The following is a 19121-nucleotide window of genomic DNA, read 5'->3' as shown; positions in this document are numbered from 1 at the left end:
TCAGAGGGCTGCCCGAGAGGCCAAAGTGAAGGTCAAATGTTGTGCATTTGTTATTCCAGTTCATGTAAACTCAACTGGTGCAGATCAAGGTATTGATTGCAAGAGGTTAGCAGATTAGACAGCTTGTATTGATCTTATAAGTAAAATTTCCCACCTCATTGCTTTTCTATGAACTAGCTCAGGCATGCCGAGCGACGTACCTTTAGAGATTGACGTGTTCATTTTTTTTTTCACAGCTTGAAGCATCTTTAAATATTAGATTCAATAGTCAAACTGCTGATTTCGTCCTTAAGTCCTCTTGGCAGTCACATGAGCAGGTATTGCATGCGTCCTATTACCCATTTGCTGTTACATTGCCTTGGAAACTAACGTCTCTTTGATTTCCTTCCACAACCTAAGCTCAGCTGTTACCCTGCCGAGACATGAAGAGGGAAACGCCGAAGATCTGCTGCAGCAGGTGTATGGACGCCTCATCACATAAGCTCCCCCATCTGTCGGTAACATTGCTTCATTAAGCTCACGCACTGTCCCCATTCTTTCTCCCTTCCTGTTTGTTTTGTGAATGAATGGATTATTCTGCCCGGGGTTATAAATTGTGGGGTGTCAAGACTAGATAATATAAAAACAATCCCTCTGCTTAGTAGCAGAACTCCACTAAGACATAGGGACCCTACCACTTTGTAGAAATTGCACTTAAGTTAGCACATGTGAATGTCACTTATTGGAATATGTTCAGTTTTCAACTAAAATGTCGATCTGAAGCACGAAAGCCGTGTGATTTGTTGAAGCGAGGCTGGACTCTTATCTCTCTTCAGTTCAGAGCTCACGGAGTGAATGAATCAAAGAATGAAATGAGTCATTGAACTTTGCGATTGTCTCCAGTCAATGAAGCCGGGAGCCAGGAAGAAATCCCCTCTGCGTCATAGCAGCGTCACCTTTCAGTCTCTCGCACTCCAGCTGTCTTCGTCTAACTGCTACGTGAACACGAAATATACGTGTTCCCTTCTCAAACTTCCTTTTGAACTTGGTACAGCCAGTTTATTTCAAGTCTTATCCCCAGCTGTGAACATAAGTTTGCGTGAACAGTTTCCATGGTCAAATGTAAACAAGCAGGTGTTTCCCTGTGCATTTTCCTGTTTGTGTGCACCGTTGGTAATGGGATAAACTCTTGCGTCTTCAGCTAATCCTGTTCGAGGAGCAGCGAGGTCATCAGTCAAATCCCCATAAGAGCAGACAGTGACAGAGCAGAGGTGTATACAGGTACACACACTGAAGGACCGCGAGCAGTGCAATGAATGGACTCTTTGCACCTTTGATGAACAGTGCTGTCAGCTGATTGTGCCTACGAGGAGACACCGCCTGCAGGTGAGTCCCACAGTTTCTTTAATCATTAATCTTTAATCTTTAATCATTTGTGCTTAAAATGTGACATCAAAAACAAGAAATGTAGAAGACTTATGATGTTCTGATAATGTTCAGGTACCTTTTCTTAAATTGGTATTTTTTTTAAAAGAAATTAACATGAGAAAATGATGCTGTAAATATAAGCTGACATAATTGTTATTCTTGTGTTTGCAGCTTTAAAGTACAAGAAGAAGAACAACAGCGCTGACATTTGTCCTGGACTTGGAAAGAGTCAAGACATTGGTGCATCGTCCTGTACGCTGTTACAGAGTCGGGGAAACGCCACCACAGACATCAGCTCGAGCCAGCTCTTGGGAATGGATTCCCTCATGTCGCTGGGCGCTCCCCTGAAGCAGTTCACCAGCTGCGTGTCGGGGAAGAACGCCACCACCAAGAGGGGCGACAAGAAGGGCCCGTCTGTCCGCAGAAACAGCTTCACCCGCAGGAAGAGCGTCAGCAGGAGGAGAAGCCTTCCCTGTAGCAGCCAGAAAGTCCCTGACTCCTGGCTCAGGATGTACCAGGATGAACTGAGGAGAGAGAGGTAAGGTGGTTCACAAGATCTGATCCAAACATGTCCACTCATGGAAAACAGTCTACGCAGTCTGCACAGTAATAATTTGTCGCCCAGTGGTGAATGCGTTGCAATTTCTGCTGGTGTTTTTTTAATTGTGGTCGCACTGTTAGGACAGTTTATAAGAAACAGTTAAGTTACTGACAGTCTTGGCCAGACAGACCTGCTTAACGAGGACAAGGCTGTTCCTCACGTGAGTAAGCTGCTTGCCCATGTGCCGTGCCTCATGTCGCTTCTGTGGTGTTCTGCCAAAGGAAACGACAGCAGGCCATACTGGCCAAGAAGAACGCCGAGAGGTCGGTCAGAAGGACTCACTTCAGGAGCCACCACTGCCTCCCCAGGGTAAGCGAGCGGTAAAATCAAAGCAACAACAACCATTTATTGCTTGTCAGAATATAAACATAACAATCTTCCACATGCAGCAGACCACCCCTGCCAGAAAACCAGCCTCGGCGAAGGACGAGTCCCTCTTTGGCGCCTTCCAAGGCCTCAGTCTGGACGGACTGATTGGAGGTAGTAATGGATCGCCTGCCGTCGCCGCTCCTGCTGCTGCTGGAGGAGATCAGTGCAACGTCATGTGAGATTCAACACTTAAAAGGACAATAAGACTGTTTAAATGAGCCTAATGTGCAGGAGACTTGAAGGGCAAAGGGCTCAGGGAGGGAAGGTGACTTGCGCTGGAAATAAACCAGAGGCTCACACCTTGTAACCCAAGAAAAGGCGGAAATATGATCGGATTAGTCTTCATTTCTTTTTAGAGAACTTAATGTTGCTTGGTCTTGATTGCTTGTCATCTGTTTTTGCAGATTTCACTCCTGTAAGTCTTTGCCATTTCTGCATCTTCTTGTCTGCTGGTTGAGCAGAACTGTTTTTGTGCAATGTGGTTATAAAATCGAGCAAATCTCCACTGACCCGTTGTTCTTGTGTGACTTCAGTTGTAATCATCCAGTGTTCACGCTCCCGAGCTGGTGTCATTTTGTGGAATCATTCCAAAGCTAAAGCAGGTAAAAGGATTTTATTCTGTCTTTTCAAAACAACATGAATAGAAAATTATATGCAGCAAACACCGGTCAGGTGTTTGGTGTTTTTATTCACAGTATTTTAATGAATACACTTAACACATGCAGAACTAAGGTTGGGGTTTGGATCAAGACACTGAATGCAAACCCTGCATTTGGACTTCTCTGCTCCACTCTGACTGCATATTTCAGGATACTGTGTCCGGTCAGTGTGGCATTTGCTTAAAAACAGTAACGCCACATACACCACAGCCATGTAACTTTTCTGAAAATTTTACACTCAGCTTTGCAGACCACCACTGGTACGGTAGGCTTGTTCAGTCCAAGCTTTATTTAGTAAAAAAAAAAAAAAAAAAAAATCACAACAAACCACATTTTCCTCATCGGTTACAGAAGTGGAAGCTGCATCATCTCTTTCTTACATGAAGCCAGAATGATCTCTGGGTCCAGATCAGAAATATGTACATTAGAAAAACCGAGTACAAAACTACGTTTGTCAGGGTCAGGATGAGGAAGCTTGCTGTAGGACAAGTATCCCGATGACTGTGATGACGACTACACAGCTGACTGCCGACGACGACGTGAGCATACACAGAACTGGGGTTTTATAACAGTGAGTTTAAACTTGATAAAGTCCCATTTTACAGCATCATTCCCTCTGTTCCATCTTGACTTTGGGGGGTTTGAGGAAGGACCTGTTCTTTTTCTCCTTGCTCTTCTTGCCTTTGGCCTGGAAGGTCCTCCAGCTGTCCACACGCCCATCTCTTGTTTCCTGACAAATGCGCGAAAAGAAAATTGCCATGTAAGAAATGCCAAAAGCAAAGCCGTCGTGTGTCCGTGTTCATCAGCACAGCGAGGAAACAGTCATGATGGAACGCACCTCAAAGTTTTTCTGCCATTCCCTTTCGCGCTTTGCTTTCTCCGCTGCTTCGATTTCTTCCTCTCTTGCCCTTTTTCTGGTAAATTAAGAAAAGAAGGATAATCCATGACATTCTGGACGAACATAAGCTTTTCTGCTTCAGCCAGGCTCTAATGCTCCTGTGTGTCATTTACCTTTCATGCATTTCCTTTGCTTCTCTTTCCTTCCTCTTGATTTCAAGCTCAGCGAACAGCTTCATGGTCTGTTTGTACACTGCTTGCTTGAACTGAGAAAGGACAAGTTGTACGATCATGGTCATGATATAACCCATACATGGACATGACTGTGACAAACGTCTGCTGTAAGAACATTGTGAAAATCCCATTTGTCCGAAAGAATAAAACAAAGTGTTTGTAGAATAAAAAGACAGAATGCATTTCATCAGTTGCTGTATTAAAAAAAAAAAAAGTTTTGACACTCTCCTGACTCAAATTATGTCTGTAGATTTCCATTTTTTTAAAAAAAACATTTTTCTTCACTTTTCAATATTTTTATCTCTTAAATGAGCTTACAAGGTAATCTTCACTTAAGTCTGATTTTATTCTATTTTCAACACCCCTCTCAGTGTGTATTTCTGTGACTTTGACTTACCACTTCAGGGTCATCCTCCTCCACATCCAACAGTTTCCCGTCCTTCTTCAACTGTTTCTTTTTCTCCTTTACCTGTTGGGAGCACAGAGCGCAAAATAAAAAACAAATCCAGATCAGAAACATTCTGAGAGTCCTCCTAGAGAGCTCCTGACTAAACCTAGCCTAAAGCCTAAACATTTCTAGCAAGGGGTGCTAGCTTAGGAGTGATTTAAGAACAATATCTGAGCAAAGAGGGGACTGAAACCTTTACCTTAGTGAGGAGGCCCGGCTGACTCCGTTAGCTAGGTATTAAAAGGTTTGATTGGTCCTGGCATTCTTAGTGATAGTGGACAGTGAAATCGATCGGCCTAAGACATGGTGTCATTATGAATACTGATTATAAACATTTCTGTTGAGTCATTGTAAGACAGACTTTGAAGGTGGCCTGCAGAATGTTTGAAAACAGGCACTAACCTGTTCACATGCTGATGTTATACTGATTGGCTCGTTCTGGTAATTTCAATATTTGGCAGGCTTATTAACAGGGAGAAAATTACTCAGCTTTCATCAATGTCCACTATTGCTGACCATCTTATATTAGTAGGTGCGCTGATTGACATAACTCTACCATAAACATAACCCTCCTATCAATAACACCAACCACACCAGGGAAGCTCACTAAGTCCACAAATGTGCTGTTGTGAGCCTGTATGATGCAGACATCCAGTGGAACTGAGATGGACTGTGCCACGTTATGAGGCTGTGAGAGCGCTGTGATTGTTTGTGTGATCACTCTGCTGATGAAGGCTGTGACAGACAGAAGTCATCACTGTTGCGTTTTTCCAGCAGTCAGATATCTTGGTGTTATGCTGACTTTCACTTCTAGGTGGGAGCGCATCTTGGATGAGGTCCACCACAAACATTATCCCTGCACCATCTGCAGCATTTGATGAACTCAGTGTCATTCAGCGCTTGGAGAATATTTCTATGACCTCTTCCTCTTTCCGCCATTTTCTCCTCAGCTTAAGAAACTCTTAAGCCTCTTAACAGTCCTCCTCCCTGGTCACCTTAGGAGCTCCCTTCAGGCTTTGTGAATAACTTATCTTTACAAGGGTCTATTCTTAACTGTGAGGGGGAATTCTTAGAAAACATCATAATGTAAAGGAGAGTAAGTCTTCGCACTAGGAATCTTTATGAATCTGGCCCCGGGAAAGCTGAATAACATGGCAGCAAAATGCCCACAGTGTGAGCGAACGTGTTGGACACTCACCATATGCTCCACATATTCCTTTCCTGCATGGATCACATCTAAGGCTCTCTTCTTCTGCTCCGGTTCCAGCAGGAGTTTGTATGCCTTGTCCACAGCTGGAGCACAGTGAGATATTCAGGTGCAATGGAAAACTTGTACGTGTCTCACATCATACAGATCCACAAGTTGAGCAACATGATGCCAGTTCATCAGTTTAATGGCAACCGATTATAGTTACATTTATGCAATCAGGGATGGAAGAAATTTACCTTCAAAGGCTTTTTGTGCTCTGTCTGGGTCATCCTGATTTTTGTCTGGATGGACCAAAATGGATAACTGCACAGAGACCAAACATTAGGAATGAAACAACAACAACAAAACATCAAGGCATGATCACCGTGTCTACAGGAAAGTCTTGGAGCTTACCGCCCGAAATCTTTTCTTCAGTTCGTCATCTGTTGCATCTGGATCAATCTGCAGCACCTGAAAACGATGTCAACGTCAGCCTGTTTTAGTACATAAATATCTAAGCCAAAGCGTCACCGTTAGAAATTATTATGCTGAAATTCAATTCTTATGAGGGTAACACTGAAAACATTATCATGCAGTGATGATGGCTTTTCGTCTGCAGACATGTCGTCCGACAGGTGCCTCCTCTTTTCTCTGACTAAGTTTTCAGAAAATACAGACAGTGGCAACATCATATAAGAGAAAACACTAGTACTACATTTTATGAATGCTTAACTCAGAAATTAGATTTTATTAAATTGATCAATCAGTTATTAACTAAAGATACTGGACATTTGTACAATTTCCAACATGTTATGTTTTTACTCATTTCATGTCATTATACTCGGGATGATTTGCCTGTTGGTCAGACTCACTTGGTTGTAGTAACTTAATGATTAGCATCAACAGTATTTTTGACGTTCATTAACTGGGAAAATAATGAACACTCACTACTGCATCCATGAGACATACTAATGATGAAAAAACTGCATCAATAATGCTTACCTCAAAGGGATTGAGATTAAAATAGGATGAGCCAGGCCTGAGCAGTCTGTCAATCTGCTGCTTGGAGGTTAACACAGAGTCTCTCTTCTCAATCTGCTTCACCTGTTCAACACACATAAACACCATTTAAACGTTCAAAACCAAGCTGCAACGTTCGCCTGGAACTGCGCTTCTTGGTCATGCACTTAATGCTGCTTCATTGTATGAGTACAGGCAGGATTCAGGAGTGAAATGAGATGAAATAGAAGGTTGTTCTGGATCTTTTTATGTTAGCCTGACCTCATTCGCTTCACGGTTAGGATTTGTTGTGACCGGTCAAGGTGTTACACTACATTACGATTAATAGATGCTAACGTTAGATAGAAGGCTAACAGCACCCACCTTCTAATATAATATTTCATATTTATCCGACTGTGATTTAGTGACTTGTATTGGTTGCAGATAGGAAACTAAACACATAATAGACTATCTTTGGTGGTGTCCTGATAACACGAGAAAGACGAAGCTGCTCACAAAACATCTGAGTGAATGTTAGCTTATCGTTAGCTGATGTTCATGTCTTAAGGCCTCTTAACGTAAGGTGACAAATAAAAGACGCGGTGAGTAACCGACTTCACCGATGTACGAAGAGCGCCCGACGCTTTCAAAACACATAGATTCTCAAAAACTGTATCGTACCTCCGAGATAAAGGTTTTAAATAATTCATCCGACATATTCTGAGAAGAAGGCTCTCCTCCGGCGGCCGCCATCTTGCCCCTGGTTTACGTGTGACGTCGGAACATCACGTGACCATACAGTTCCTTTATTTTGTTTCATCCAGTTTGTCACTGCGTGCTCCGTATATAAAAAAGAGCACCTTTATGAAAGAATTTATCTAAATAATATATAATTATCGATTTAAACTCCGATTAATAAATAAGCACGGTTTATGTTGAAATGACAATTACAGTACGAAAGTGATTGGTGACAGCTGCTAAAATACAAACTGCATTGTCGTGTATTGAGGAAGGAGAACATGAAACTTCACATGTAAAGAAAGGAGACATATTTATTAAGTTTTTTTTAACCAAATTTAAAAAAAAAAAAAGTAACTTGCCTTATTTTGAAAAGTCAGGAACTACAAGACTACACACTTCCGCTTCGACTTGGACGTGACGTAGACTGCATCGCTATTTTCGTTTCGGATCCTTAAGTACAGACAAATGCTGGATATTAAGTGTTAGCAGCGCAATAAAACTTTACTTGTTATATTTATGTCATTTTACAGAGCGGATAGATTTGTTATCTAACATAGACAAGTTCACGTATTGTTATTTAGACATACAGAGACCACCCAGCCCAGCTTTAACGGTGTTTCTCTGGTTCATGATCACAAGTTTAAGCGGCATCAAGTAAGCACCTTGTGTGTTTCCTGCGATGTTCTGTACCTACACGATGTGAACAACCTTATTAGAAAATCTGCAACCTCTTCAGGGGACCTCAGCAAAGCCTCCTCGAGCTCCTGGTTTAGCTGCCTGCAAATTCATTTCGACCCAAAGGCTCAAAAAAATTCGGCCATTGATTTTAAATCACAACGTTTAACCCGACTTTTACGACGAAGCTCGTCCAATCTGGACCCACCCAAACTCACCTGCATCAACATTTAGCTACGATTAGGTAGGAAAGGGCGAGCACAGTGCAGTGGCACAGGTAGGCCACGGACAGGTGACAGTGTTCCGCCCATTACGTGAACACGCCCACCCCCCTTTTCATCGGTTTGACTGGTGTAGTTTGCAATAAGAAACGTTTAATCATTGACTGTAGAAACAATTACTGATAAGAACATTAAAATGACTATTACTGTCTGTAATGAAATATGACTGAGTCCACAATACTAGAAAAAGTAGTTAAAACACACTATAAATATAAATACACAAAGCACACACATTTGATTGGTAATAAAATGTATTGAGCAATCAACAGCAACAGATAATTTCCCTTTACAGAAATAATCCTGCTGGATAAGGAAGCAGCAGTCTGCTGGATGGACGGAGCTGTGGATCATCACATGTCCATCTACTGTGTCCTCCCTCGCGTCTGCAGTGAGTGGGAAGACATTTAGACTACAGACAGCTCGCAAGACTAATGTACTACATAGGTACATATTGAAGATGGATCAATCAATAAAAATATGACATTTACATTTAGCAAGCCACAAGCCAAAGCTTTCTGCAATTAGAGTAGTTGCACTAATCCACAATTATTTCTCACCTGTGTCTTCTCAGCTGAGCTGTAAAGCTTCCCGTGTGTGCTGGACCTCATGCATATGGTCCACTAAGTGGGTCACTGAGGGAGGTGAAACCCTGTGATGGGTCCAGCTCGCAGCCTGTGCAGAACTGTCTCCTGACTGAGAACTAGAAGAGAGCCACACAGACAGGTGCATTAACAAGTGATGGTCGGTCAGTTTATAAGCATCAGCACCGACAACATGACCAGAATCATGAGACTGTATCATCTTTAACACGATGCAACATATCTCCAACTGAAAATGCATGTGCTTGTATGACTTATGACTCAATGCCCAGTTATATTCTGCAAAGCAAACTTGGAGAACTTACTGACTCTGGGAAGTAAAGAGGTCATAAAGGGACAACTAGAGACAACAACTAGGACATCAAACATCATGTTTTAAGATGTAACAGAATTTAAAAATACAAACATGTGGAGACTTTCTGAGCATTAGTTCAGATAATGAACAATCTTACCAATCAGTCCCTTCCATTAGTGTGAACTCATTCACATGGATGGGGGGCAGCTCCTTTACTGCCTGCTGACAAGAGGCAACATATAAAGACACAGTTCTGATATGAGACACTGTAAAAGGTCACTCCAGCATTTGCTGGCACTTCAATGCAAACCAAACTGTGTGTCAGTGGATACAATTAGCTCTCTGTTGTAATGCTGTGCTCCCTGTCAGTCTTACCTGTGCAATATAAATAGTGCCATCTTGTGGCATTATAGGGTACATACTTCAGTTTTGAAGCACAGCCATTGTTCCACCATCAGCCAATTTTACCAATATTCAATTCAGTATCCCCGCTGATTTTTGAATGCACTTGAAAAGCAGCTCCTGTAGCCAATATTGACCTATTGATCAACACCTTTCCAACTCAGATAATGACCAATAAATGGAGCGTCAGATTAAAGAATAAAGGCCCTCTAGTCGTGCTGGTGTGGAACTGCTACCTCTAGCGGCGTAGGAAGGGAAATATCCACCATCACCCTCCATTCACAGAATGTGTGCAGACAGCCGAGGTGATTTTGGTGCAGTAAGCCAAGACAGGCAACAGGTGTTTGCAGGGTTTTGGGGTTTATAGCGCTTTCCCAATCCTTGACTGTCTGCCTTCTGGCTGTTTAATCCAGTCTTAAGAAGCAGCCATTTGGCTCTTAAAATTGCGCACGACTTTTCATTTGGCTTTTGTCTGGGAAGGAAAAATGCAGCGTTCATGTGTTCTCTAAACCCCAGAAACATCCTGGTGACCCAATTTTAATATTTCCAATGATTCCTCAGTCAACTTAGTGACTTGTGCTCTTCATAGCTGGGGAAAAAAAAATCATACTCCAACTGATTTTTTTTTTTTTTAAAGCTTGATTTGTTGTACAGGTATATTAGTAATGAAACAATAAAAAGAGCAAAGTGGAATTATGGATAGTGTTTTTTTCCAGTGATTACAATTAGCTACAGGAGAGGAGACAGTACTCTGTGCAAGGCTAGCTCACCCTTGAGTACCGTTCAGGTGAGTTCCTCATTCTAGTGGTTCCGCTCTCAATGCTTCTCCACCTAGGCAGGTTGGAATAAGAGGACAGACACCATGAAACAAAATACAATGATACCATGGTACCAAAAAAGGCAGAAGCTACTAACACTTTGTCATGGCAAACAAACTGACAGGCGGAGGCACGGTTTAAGAATTTTAACCCTTTGGATGATCAGATCCTTGGTGTCTTCAAAAGGAGAGAACGGATGATGTGCAGATTTTGGAAATTAAACAACAAAAATGAATTGGAGACAGCTCAGTATACAAATACATTCAAAGTCAAATGTGCTGTTCTATCTGTCGGAAAGGTGTTAGAACAGGACCATACCAGCGCAAGTGACATCTCACCGTTATCCAAGATCTGCCTCGTCTTTAAAGCGTGTGTGAACAGGTGTGCACAGTGTATGCTTCAGCTGATGTCAACCTGTCTCAATGGACACCATTTATGTTAAGCGTTCAGGGGGGAAAAACACATTTACTCGTGCATTATTACGCATTTCAGTGGCTGCAGCTCTAAACTTGAAGATGTAACAATATAGATGGGAACCATGTGAGGAAAAGTGGAAATTACAATACTTGTACTTGAGTGTAAATAGTAATAATTCACTAAGCATCCGTTACCAATACGAAGCGCTTCCTTTCTTCGTGAATGGCAGAGAGAAGCATTTAGTCAGCGTAGGTTGAAGCTCACAAAAGCATACACTGTTGACCTGTGCACACACATTTTAAAGACAGGCGCAATCTTGAGTAACTGCAAGAAATCAAAATTACAGTTTGGTCCTTTAATAGTTGTTGGTATCGCTGTGATATTCACTTTCTAAATGCTGGGTGCAGGAAATGACTGTACCCTGATGCAACGTGCACTGGAAAATAAAGGGTTAAAATCCTGTTTAATCATTTTATCATCCAAACACCTTTCAAATTCTCTTGTCCCGTTGTCTGATTGCACAATTTCAGTCTTTTGTGATTATCCTCTGAGGCGAAAAAAGCAAAAAAAGAAAGACTTGGAAAAGAAGATCTTCATCCAAATAAGAGAATTTGAGGTAAAAATCAAATCAAATACTGAATGACAACACTGAATTTGAGTATCTGACAATTGACTGATGCTCAGCTGAGTTTTATTGAAACGGAACAAACGTAAAAGTTATAAATACAAAGAACATCAGAACAAACTGCTATGGCTCTTAAGGTAAGCCAAACCAAACTCTATTGGGCAAGTTCAAATAAAACATTGGAAGTTATGGTATCAGTTTTTAAAAAAAACACAATTTGTCTACCTCTAGATGCTAGGCATACACTTTGAACATTACAAAACTTGACTTCTTCCTTCCTGTGGATTCTTTTCTCCACCATTGCAAAAAAAATGAAGTATGAAGCTCTAACCATATGCATTTATTTACAAGCAAGTCCCTAAGCAACTATGAGAAACCACAAAGAAAGGGAGTACAAGAAGGGGAAGGAGGAAAGGGGCATGGACAAAAACTTCCTGCAAGGCAAATAACATTATTTAATGTCCTCTCAGACTTTTGAGAATGAATGTCCACTTTTTTGTAAATGTTCATTGTTGGCTTTAAAAGAATCAGGAACAAAACGTAACAATAAAAGTATTTTGTGTGTTTTTTAAAGACACGTGTCCCAATGTAACCGTAGGAGTAAGAAATGGTTCACCACAACGGTTACGTTCACTTCTTCAGCCAAAAGGCTTTCCAGCCAATCATCCTGAGCCAATTCTGGGGTCTGTCCTTTTTTCTGAGATATGTACAGATTTTTTTATTTCATGAGGGATGAAGAATAAAAAGTCAATCAAAAAATTGTGGCCAATCTCCTGTTTTTTTTCTTTTTATCGTTGTTTTTCTCTTTTTTTGTTGTCACTTTGCCAAATACCTTGTGGTGCATCTACTTCCACTGCTGCCCATAAGAATCCTGTGAAAACTCCATGGTGTCATTACTGTAACCATAGTTACCGGAATAGTCGGCCCCTTGCTGCAGGGGCTGCTGGGCGATGGGCTGGGACCCCCAGTTCTGTTGGTTGTTGGTCTGGCGGCGCTTGGAGTCAGGCTGGTTAAACACGTCTGCCTTCCTCTTTCCGCCGACGTTACCTCCGCGATTGCCCCTGGCCCCGCGAGGACCGCGGCCCCTCTGCGGCTGGAAAGGGGCTCCCCGGCCTCCTCGGCCCCCCCTCGGTCCACCGAGGGGTGGCCCTCTTTGGGCGTAGCCGCCACGACCACGTGCCGGCGGCGCTCCACGAGCCCTAGGTGGAGGAGGTCCCCCCCTGCTGGGACGAGTACCACGGCCCCTCATGCTGTACACGTCTTCGTAGCCGTAGTAAGGGTCTTCATAGCCACCACGGTAGTCATGATAGTCGTAGCCATAGTAGTCATCATAGTAGTCTTCATAGCCATAGTAATCTGGTGGATAGGCATAGCCCCCTCGGCCGCCACGACCCCTGCCTCGGCCTGGTGGGGGCATGCGTGGAGGTGGGTAGTAGTAGTAGTCGTCATACCTGCGGAGGGGAGGATAATGTTACATTTAATGAACTCCTCATGTCAGTAAGCTTGGCAGCTCATCTGTCACGTCTCGCTCCCTCACCCTGCATTCCTGGTGGTCTGCCGAGCTGCTTGGCGCTCTTTCCTCTTCTTGTCTGGGGGCTTTGCCAGGACGATCTCAATTTCCTCTCCTCCTAGCTCCTTCCCATTCATCTCATCCATCGCCTGATTGAACAAAACAAGCCTTCATTGTAACACACAGAATCATCGGACGTGCACGGTACCTTGTCCGCAGAGTGAAAACCCACCTTTACAGCAGCATCCCTTTCTTCAAAATGGACAAAAGCGTAGTCTTTCAATTTCTTCACTCGCTCCAGCTTTCCAAACTGAGAGAAGGTCTTTTCCAGAAGCTCTTCGGTCACCGCTGTGGCCAGCTTCCTTACAAAGAGTACCTTGACCTGTTAAGATAATAAAACCAGGATGTTTGTTACCCTGTAAAGCATGCTTGTTGTGTTTTAAGGGGACATGAGTTTTGCTAACCTTGGCCATGACCTCTGGGTCTGGCTCAGCGACAGGGTCAGCCCACTCCACAGTGACGGGGTTCCCCCACACCTTGACCTTGCCGCTCATCAGGCGGCGACGAGCCTGTGCTGCAGACTTGTGGTCCTCATACTCCAGGAAACAGAAGCCACGGTTCTTCTTCTTGTCATCTGGCTGGTGGTACAAAATCACCTCCTGGAGACCCTCTGTATGACAGAACAATAACATCTCTGACTTCCAGCATGCCTATTGCCCATTAAGACTGATTTGTTTTAATGAGTTTCTGACACAAATCCACTTGTGTGCTTCTGAAACTGACCTGTAACTTTGCCAAAGTCTTCCAATATACTCTCTCGTGTCTTGTTCTTTGGAATTGATCCGACAAACAGGCGATTGTTTGCAACAGATATACACACTCCCAAGTACTTGCCGGGGCGGATTTCATGGTTATCACACTGAAAATAAAGGGACAAAAACTGTGTGAAAGCTTGAATTCTTTATGTCTTTAAAGTAATAATCCAGTCAAGATTGCGCCTTTAAAAATTCCAGTTGTTCTGTGTTTTGATGTGATTCTTCTGATACGCTTCTGCTTTACTTACAAGCTTCACAGCCTTTTGGGCATCATCCTTATTGCAGTATGTGATGAAGGCGTAACCTCTGTTCTGACCAGAGAGAGGGTCCATCATTAACCTGAGGTCCCAGATGGGACCGGCAGACTCAAAGAGCGGCACCAGCTCATCTTCATACAAATCCCTTGGGATTTTTCCAACAAACACCTGACGAGAAAGAGGTGGACAGGTGTAAGGATTTGTAAAGCACGATTTACAGCATGATGTAGGATTCCTGAATGATAGTGCAGGACAAACCTGTCTTCCCTGATTTAAAACACCAGAGCCTTGAAAATAATAACCAAAATAAATAAATGAATAAAAAAATAATGCTACCTCAGTTCCAATCCCTGGTTGCGTTCCTTTGAACACATCCTCAGGTGGAGGACCTCCATATTTTCTCTGCCCTGTGGTGACATCCAGGGTGTATCCCGTCCGCTCCAACAGAGCCTGAAAAACATAAAAAATAACCAAAACATGAACTGAGCTGCATGGCTGCAGAGGCATGTTTATGAGACACTCACACTGACGTTCAATACAACATAGCCACATGACTTTGTTTACCTTTATTTTTGCCTCATCTGGGCCCTTGGTGGACTCCTGTACTTTACTCCCTTGTTTTTCTCTCTGTCTGTAAGTCTTCATGACTCCACAAAGGAAAGCACTTTTATTCTACATGAAAAGACAAAAGAGATATTATCACTTATCAAAATCATCCACATGAAACTCCTCTCAAAGACAAAGAGGGATGTAATCCATCTGCGTGGTTACCTGTACATGGGACAGGTCGCTCTCTTTGAATTGCTGCAGCACTGTAAGCGCCCCCTCCTCGTTAAACTCCCGTAGTGCATCAATGGCCCTTTCATCAAGGTCAACATACGCCACCAAGCCTACGATCAGAAAAACACGTTCGTTCATCACCAGGCTCAGTAGCAGTGGACACCTTTAGTACTCCAGCACAGCTTGTGAATATGACATTTTCAAGCGGTTTGGGTAAAAACATCCTTCACCCACCTGTCTGGAAGATGTTATCTAGACTTTCAGCCACTTTCTGTGGCAGCCCTGCATCAAGGAGCGTCTGGTAGTTCTCTGTGTGTGTTGTTGTCACATCCATGGGCTCCTCTTCTTCCTTCGCCGGGGCAGAACTACCGTTCACCTCAGCGGCAGCCATTCTCCTGTAACACAAAAACTCCTCATTCAGACTCTCAACATAAGAATTTCATTATCTTAATAAGGATTGTTCAACAAATACCACTTTCATTACCTGAAAAATAGAATATCTATAGTTTCATTAAAGAGACAGGCTTTATATTACTATTATAACCCAACTTGTTTACAGGTAGATGGATGTTGCTGGATTTTTAGTTGAGGACCAAAGCAACCGCATGTGAAACAATAACACAGGACATGTCTAAAAATGGGAACAGCAGTGTATCAGGACTTGGATTTGATATTTAAAAAAATGCTATTTAATAACTGAAACTGATATGAGAACGTTCAGGTACTGTCCGGTAACATAACCCGGTCACTTGAAGAAACCACCGACAGCCACCGTCCCGCCCCCTTCACATGCAGCTTGCTAGCTAGCGAGGTGGAGATTTTATTATTACGTTTAACTTGAATGCTCACTGGCCGGACGCGTTTTCTACAGACAGAAGGTTTTCATAATTTTCAGAGCAAAATAGCTCTCCAAGGTGTTTTTCTCATCTTGAGCTGACAGTAACACTGGCTAGCTTGCTGGTTGGCTAACGGGCTTATACGAAGGCCTCGCCGTGCAGACACCTTTCACAAATCAAACACACGCTCCGTGCAAGGTGCAAACAGACAGTTAGCCAAACTTACCAGTCTAATTCAGGACACTAACAGTGGCGTGTGTTAAAATGTGGAACGATTAACTTGTCGGACGTACAAAAATGTCTGATATGAAGAATACGTTTGAATCTCAACACACGAGACAAATTTCCAGACAGCTACGGTCTCGTCGTCGGCTCGCCCGAACAACGCCACCGCTCAGGAATCATCGCGAGAATTGGACGGAAAACGCGCAGTGGGGCGGGTGTGTTCGTTTTGACGTCTTCTTCTTCGTCTTCTTTTAATGGTGAAGTGCAACCGGGCGGAGCTCTTTATCGCCACTAACTGTAAAGATGCAGAATTGTTGGTAAACACATGCTGAAAAACTGAATTTCCAGAAGTCCTTAGGAAGGTTATTTGATGGTGTTTTGATCCTTGTTAAGTTACAGCTGTCATCTGCATAATTAGGACAAACAAAGATGGCATGATCTCCATTTCATTACAGACATCACACTTCCCGCTTTGATGCTTTTGGATGAGATGTATTTTTTTTAGTTAAGATTAATATGTAAAAACATCTTTTCCATTTTTGTTGATCTGTTTCATGCCCTTGAATGCCTACATGAACTGGTAGCTATAACACTGTCCACAAAATTTTATATAAAGATTGTCTACATCTCTGAGACTTACAGGACTGCCCTTGAGTCTTAGCACATTAGAATTTGCAGGGATTTGACATAATTTCACCTAAATACATTGGTGTTCTCTTTGTCAGCATAACTCTTAACCCTTAAGTCTGGAACATAAACTGCTCAAATCCTACATTTTACCTGGGACTGTAGTAAATACATGTACATAAGCGCAGCGCAATGAAAGAAAACAAGCGCTTCACCATCAGCTGTCCAGCAGCAGTCCAATGGAATTTACTGTTTCTGCACATACTACATACAGGACTAATCTAACACACACAGTTATTCAAAGTACAACTGACATTCTGACAACAAACAAAGGGGACAAACAAGGCGTTACGCTCACGTTCAAAAATTAAGAACTTTATTGTTCTACTATTCATGATGTCAGTATGAAGTCTCATACAGGACCTGCCTCGACCAGCAGTAAATCACTCGATATCTGCTGATCACTGACTTGGCAAATAAAGCGGGCGGACTCTCAGGAAGAGAAACGATAACAGGCTTCTCAGCATCAGTCATCATGTTTCAACCTTCTGATTTTGCCCTTGTGGCGGTCGATCTCCTTCTGTAGGCGCTCAATCTCTTTTTTGTGGTGCTCAATCTCCTCTGCGTGATGCTTCCTCAGCGCTTCCATCTGCTCCTTCTCCTTTTGCCTGCAGGTGGAAACAACGTGAAGAGAAACTGGGTTAAAAATCTTGCAGAAAACCAAGGCTATACTGGCATGAGCCATCAACAGTGAGATTACCAATATGGCTGCACGCTTCTCACCTGAAGTACCGCTCCTCCTCCGCTACTTCTCGCTTTCCAAATGCACCACCTGCCTCCCTCACAGAGCCTCCTCCGCCTCCACCTTTGCCTGCTCCCTTGCCCAACTCACCAAGCTGGAATAAGCAGGGGGAATATTTTTCATCACAATTCACATATGAGAAAGAGGCTCACTCACAATATACAGCAGATATTATTCCTGGGCCTGTCTTCAGGTGTGCAACAGAATTTACTTTTCAGATTCAAAGGACCCTCTCATGCTTAAGTCAATGAAGTTTGCTTGTCTATTTCATTGCATAGCTTTTACCTGTGTAACAAATGCATAAGTAAATACAAAAGTATATCTGTTGTAAGTCTAAAATTAAACCACTTCACCTGCTGATTTACTGCTGATGTTTCTGCAGTAATTGCTTTGGTGAACTATTTAATGTCATTTCATTTCTCTCAATACATGGTGTTAAGCTTATGCTATACACACACACACACACACACACACACACACACACACACACACACACACACACATATATATAGCATAGGCTCTAACAGCCAACCTTTAAACAATCTCTTGAGCACAAACCAAAACAAACCCTCCATCACTCCTCTGGTAGACACGACGAAGCGCACTGGATGTTTTTCTTAATGTATTCATTTTTGAGCTAGCTGTGTACAAATCTCCAAATGCCACTGTTCTACATTGTTCAATAATGTTTAACTGTGTCATTACATAACACAGGAGAGCACCTATCCAGTAACGATAACACAGCAACTTTTAATGTCAGAGTGGACGATTAGCTACATGTGGGAGCCATTAGACATATGCTGCAGTCTTTACGTGCATACATATTTACTTTATTGCTACGTTTTCAGAAAAGCCATCGATGAACTAGCTCCATAAGACGACTACACAAGTTAGCAACTAGCCTGCCTTGCTAGCCTCATAAGGTTTCATCCCTGAATAACAACTTTGCAGACATTAGCAAGCTAATGCTAACACTGTAAACGTCACTGTCACCGCGGTTTACCTGATCAGATGCCATTCTAATCTGAGAGGCGACGCATCTCCTCAGGTTTGCTGTCAGAAGAAGCCTTGACATTATTGGATACTACTGAATGAAACTCCTGCAGGAGAGAAAAAAATTCTCGTTTCTAACGCTCCTTGCCAAAAATGCGGAAATTTGAGCAAAACGTCTCATATGGGCGTGGCGGCAAGCGCCTTATTTATGTGTAAGTCGTTGCTGCCACCATGCGGCGAGGAGTGGGAGCTGCAATGGTGATGTACTGTGGCTTTTTCGCTTGAGATTTTCAGCTGTGGTTAGTGGTGGAGGAACTATTCACATCCTTTACCAATGCATAAGTAATAGTACCGCACTGTAAAATAGTCTATTATGAAAAAAGTCCTGCAATGAAAATGTCACTTAATTACAAGAAAAACAGTTATTTCCTTTGAGTAAAAATGTAAGTAAAATTGCATTTTTCATTTAATTGCAGAAACTTAATTATTCATATATTTTGGATTGCTTGCCTTTAGAAAAAAGTCACATTTTAACATGTTTGACTGACCTGCGGGCTGCACGGTGGCGCAGCAGGTAGTGCGCGTGCCTCACAGCAAGAAGGTTGCCGGTTCGATCCCCGGGTCAGACGGGGCCTTTCTGTGTGAAGTTTGCATGTTCTTCCCGTGCATGCGTGGGTTCT

The 19121-nt window shown here is 42.7% G+C and overlaps 4 protein-coding genes across 8 annotated transcripts; 1 reads left to right on the top strand and 3 right to left on the bottom strand.

The window, feature by feature from the left end:
* Positions 1–360: 360 nt before the first annotated feature.
* LOC139345385 (uncharacterized) lies at positions 361–3389 on the top strand. Of its 3 annotated transcripts, XM_070983924.1 has the most exons (5): positions 361–497; positions 1181–1365; positions 1579–1945; positions 2230–2317; positions 2398–3389. In XM_070983924.1, the coding sequence occupies exons 3-5, from the start codon at positions 1722–1724 to the stop codon at positions 2554–2556; spliced, it is 471 nt and encodes a 156-aa protein (XP_070840025.1). In that variant the 5' UTR covers positions 361–497; positions 1181–1365; positions 1579–1721; the 3' UTR covers positions 2557–3389. The 3 variants fall into 3 exon arrangements, with proteins under 3 accessions (XP_070840025.1, XP_070840028.1, XP_070840026.1); XM_070983927.1 differs by lacking the exon at positions 361–497 and having other exon boundaries at positions 1237–1365; positions 1593–1945; positions 2398–2677; XM_070983925.1 differs by lacking the exons at positions 361–497; positions 1181–1365 and having other exon boundaries at positions 1600–1945; positions 2401–2677.
* dnajc8 (DnaJ (Hsp40) homolog, subfamily C, member 8) lies at positions 2976–7532 on the bottom strand. Its single transcript, XM_070983923.1, has 9 exons — positions 7425–7532; positions 6747–6848; positions 6159–6215; positions 6002–6068; positions 5754–5848; positions 4505–4576; positions 4048–4139; positions 3875–3950; positions 2976–3766 (listed from the first exon to the last, which is right to left on the bottom strand). The coding sequence occupies exons 1-9, from the start codon at positions 7494–7496 to the stop codon at positions 3644–3646; spliced, it is 756 nt and encodes a 251-aa protein (XP_070840024.1). The 5' UTR covers positions 7497–7532; the 3' UTR covers positions 2976–3643.
* A 1144-nt stretch (positions 7533–8676) lies between these two features.
* On the bottom strand, positions 8677–16190 carry LOC139345792 (heterogeneous nuclear ribonucleoprotein R). 3 transcript variants are annotated; one of them, XR_011603224.1, is made up of 14 exons: positions 16021–16190; positions 15193–15353; positions 14950–15068; positions 14743–14850; positions 14515–14628; positions 14170–14346; positions 13890–14025; positions 13571–13776; positions 13339–13488; positions 13134–13255; positions 12509–13047; positions 10507–10567; positions 8998–9553; positions 8677–8823 (listed from the first exon to the last, which is right to left on the bottom strand). XR_011603224.1 is itself a non-coding variant. In XM_070984632.1 (12 exons), the coding sequence occupies exons 2-12, from the start codon at positions 15347–15349 to the stop codon at positions 10533–10535; spliced, it is 1863 nt and encodes a 620-aa protein (XP_070840733.1). In that variant the 5' UTR covers positions 15350–15353; positions 16021–16190; the 3' UTR covers positions 10442–10532. The 3 variants fall into 3 exon arrangements, 2 of the variants coding, with proteins under 2 accessions (XP_070840733.1, XP_070840732.1); XM_070984632.1 differs by lacking the exons at positions 8677–8823; positions 8998–9553 and having other exon boundaries at positions 10442–10567; XM_070984631.1 differs by lacking the exons at positions 8677–8823; positions 8998–9553; positions 10507–10567 and having other exon boundaries at positions 11631–13047.
* An 815-nt stretch (positions 16191–17005) lies between these two features.
* atp5if1a (ATP synthase inhibitory factor subunit 1a) lies at positions 17006–18624 on the bottom strand. Its single transcript, XM_070984837.1, has 3 exons — positions 18452–18624; positions 17430–17542; positions 17006–17314 (listed from the first exon to the last, which is right to left on the bottom strand). Exons 1-3 carry the CDS (start codon positions 18521–18523, stop codon positions 17173–17175), a joined length of 327 nt encoding a protein of 108 aa, XP_070840938.1. The 5' UTR covers positions 18524–18624; the 3' UTR covers positions 17006–17172.
* Positions 18625–19121: the final 497 nt, after the last annotated feature.

This window comes from Chaetodon trifascialis, chromosome 17, assembly GCF_039877785.1.
Source record: "Chaetodon trifascialis isolate fChaTrf1 chromosome 17, fChaTrf1.hap1, whole genome shotgun sequence".
NCBI classification, from domain to species: Eukaryota; Metazoa; Chordata; class Actinopteri; order Chaetodontiformes; family Chaetodontidae; genus Chaetodon; species Chaetodon trifascialis.
This window is presented reverse-complemented; position numbering and strand designations above follow the sequence as displayed.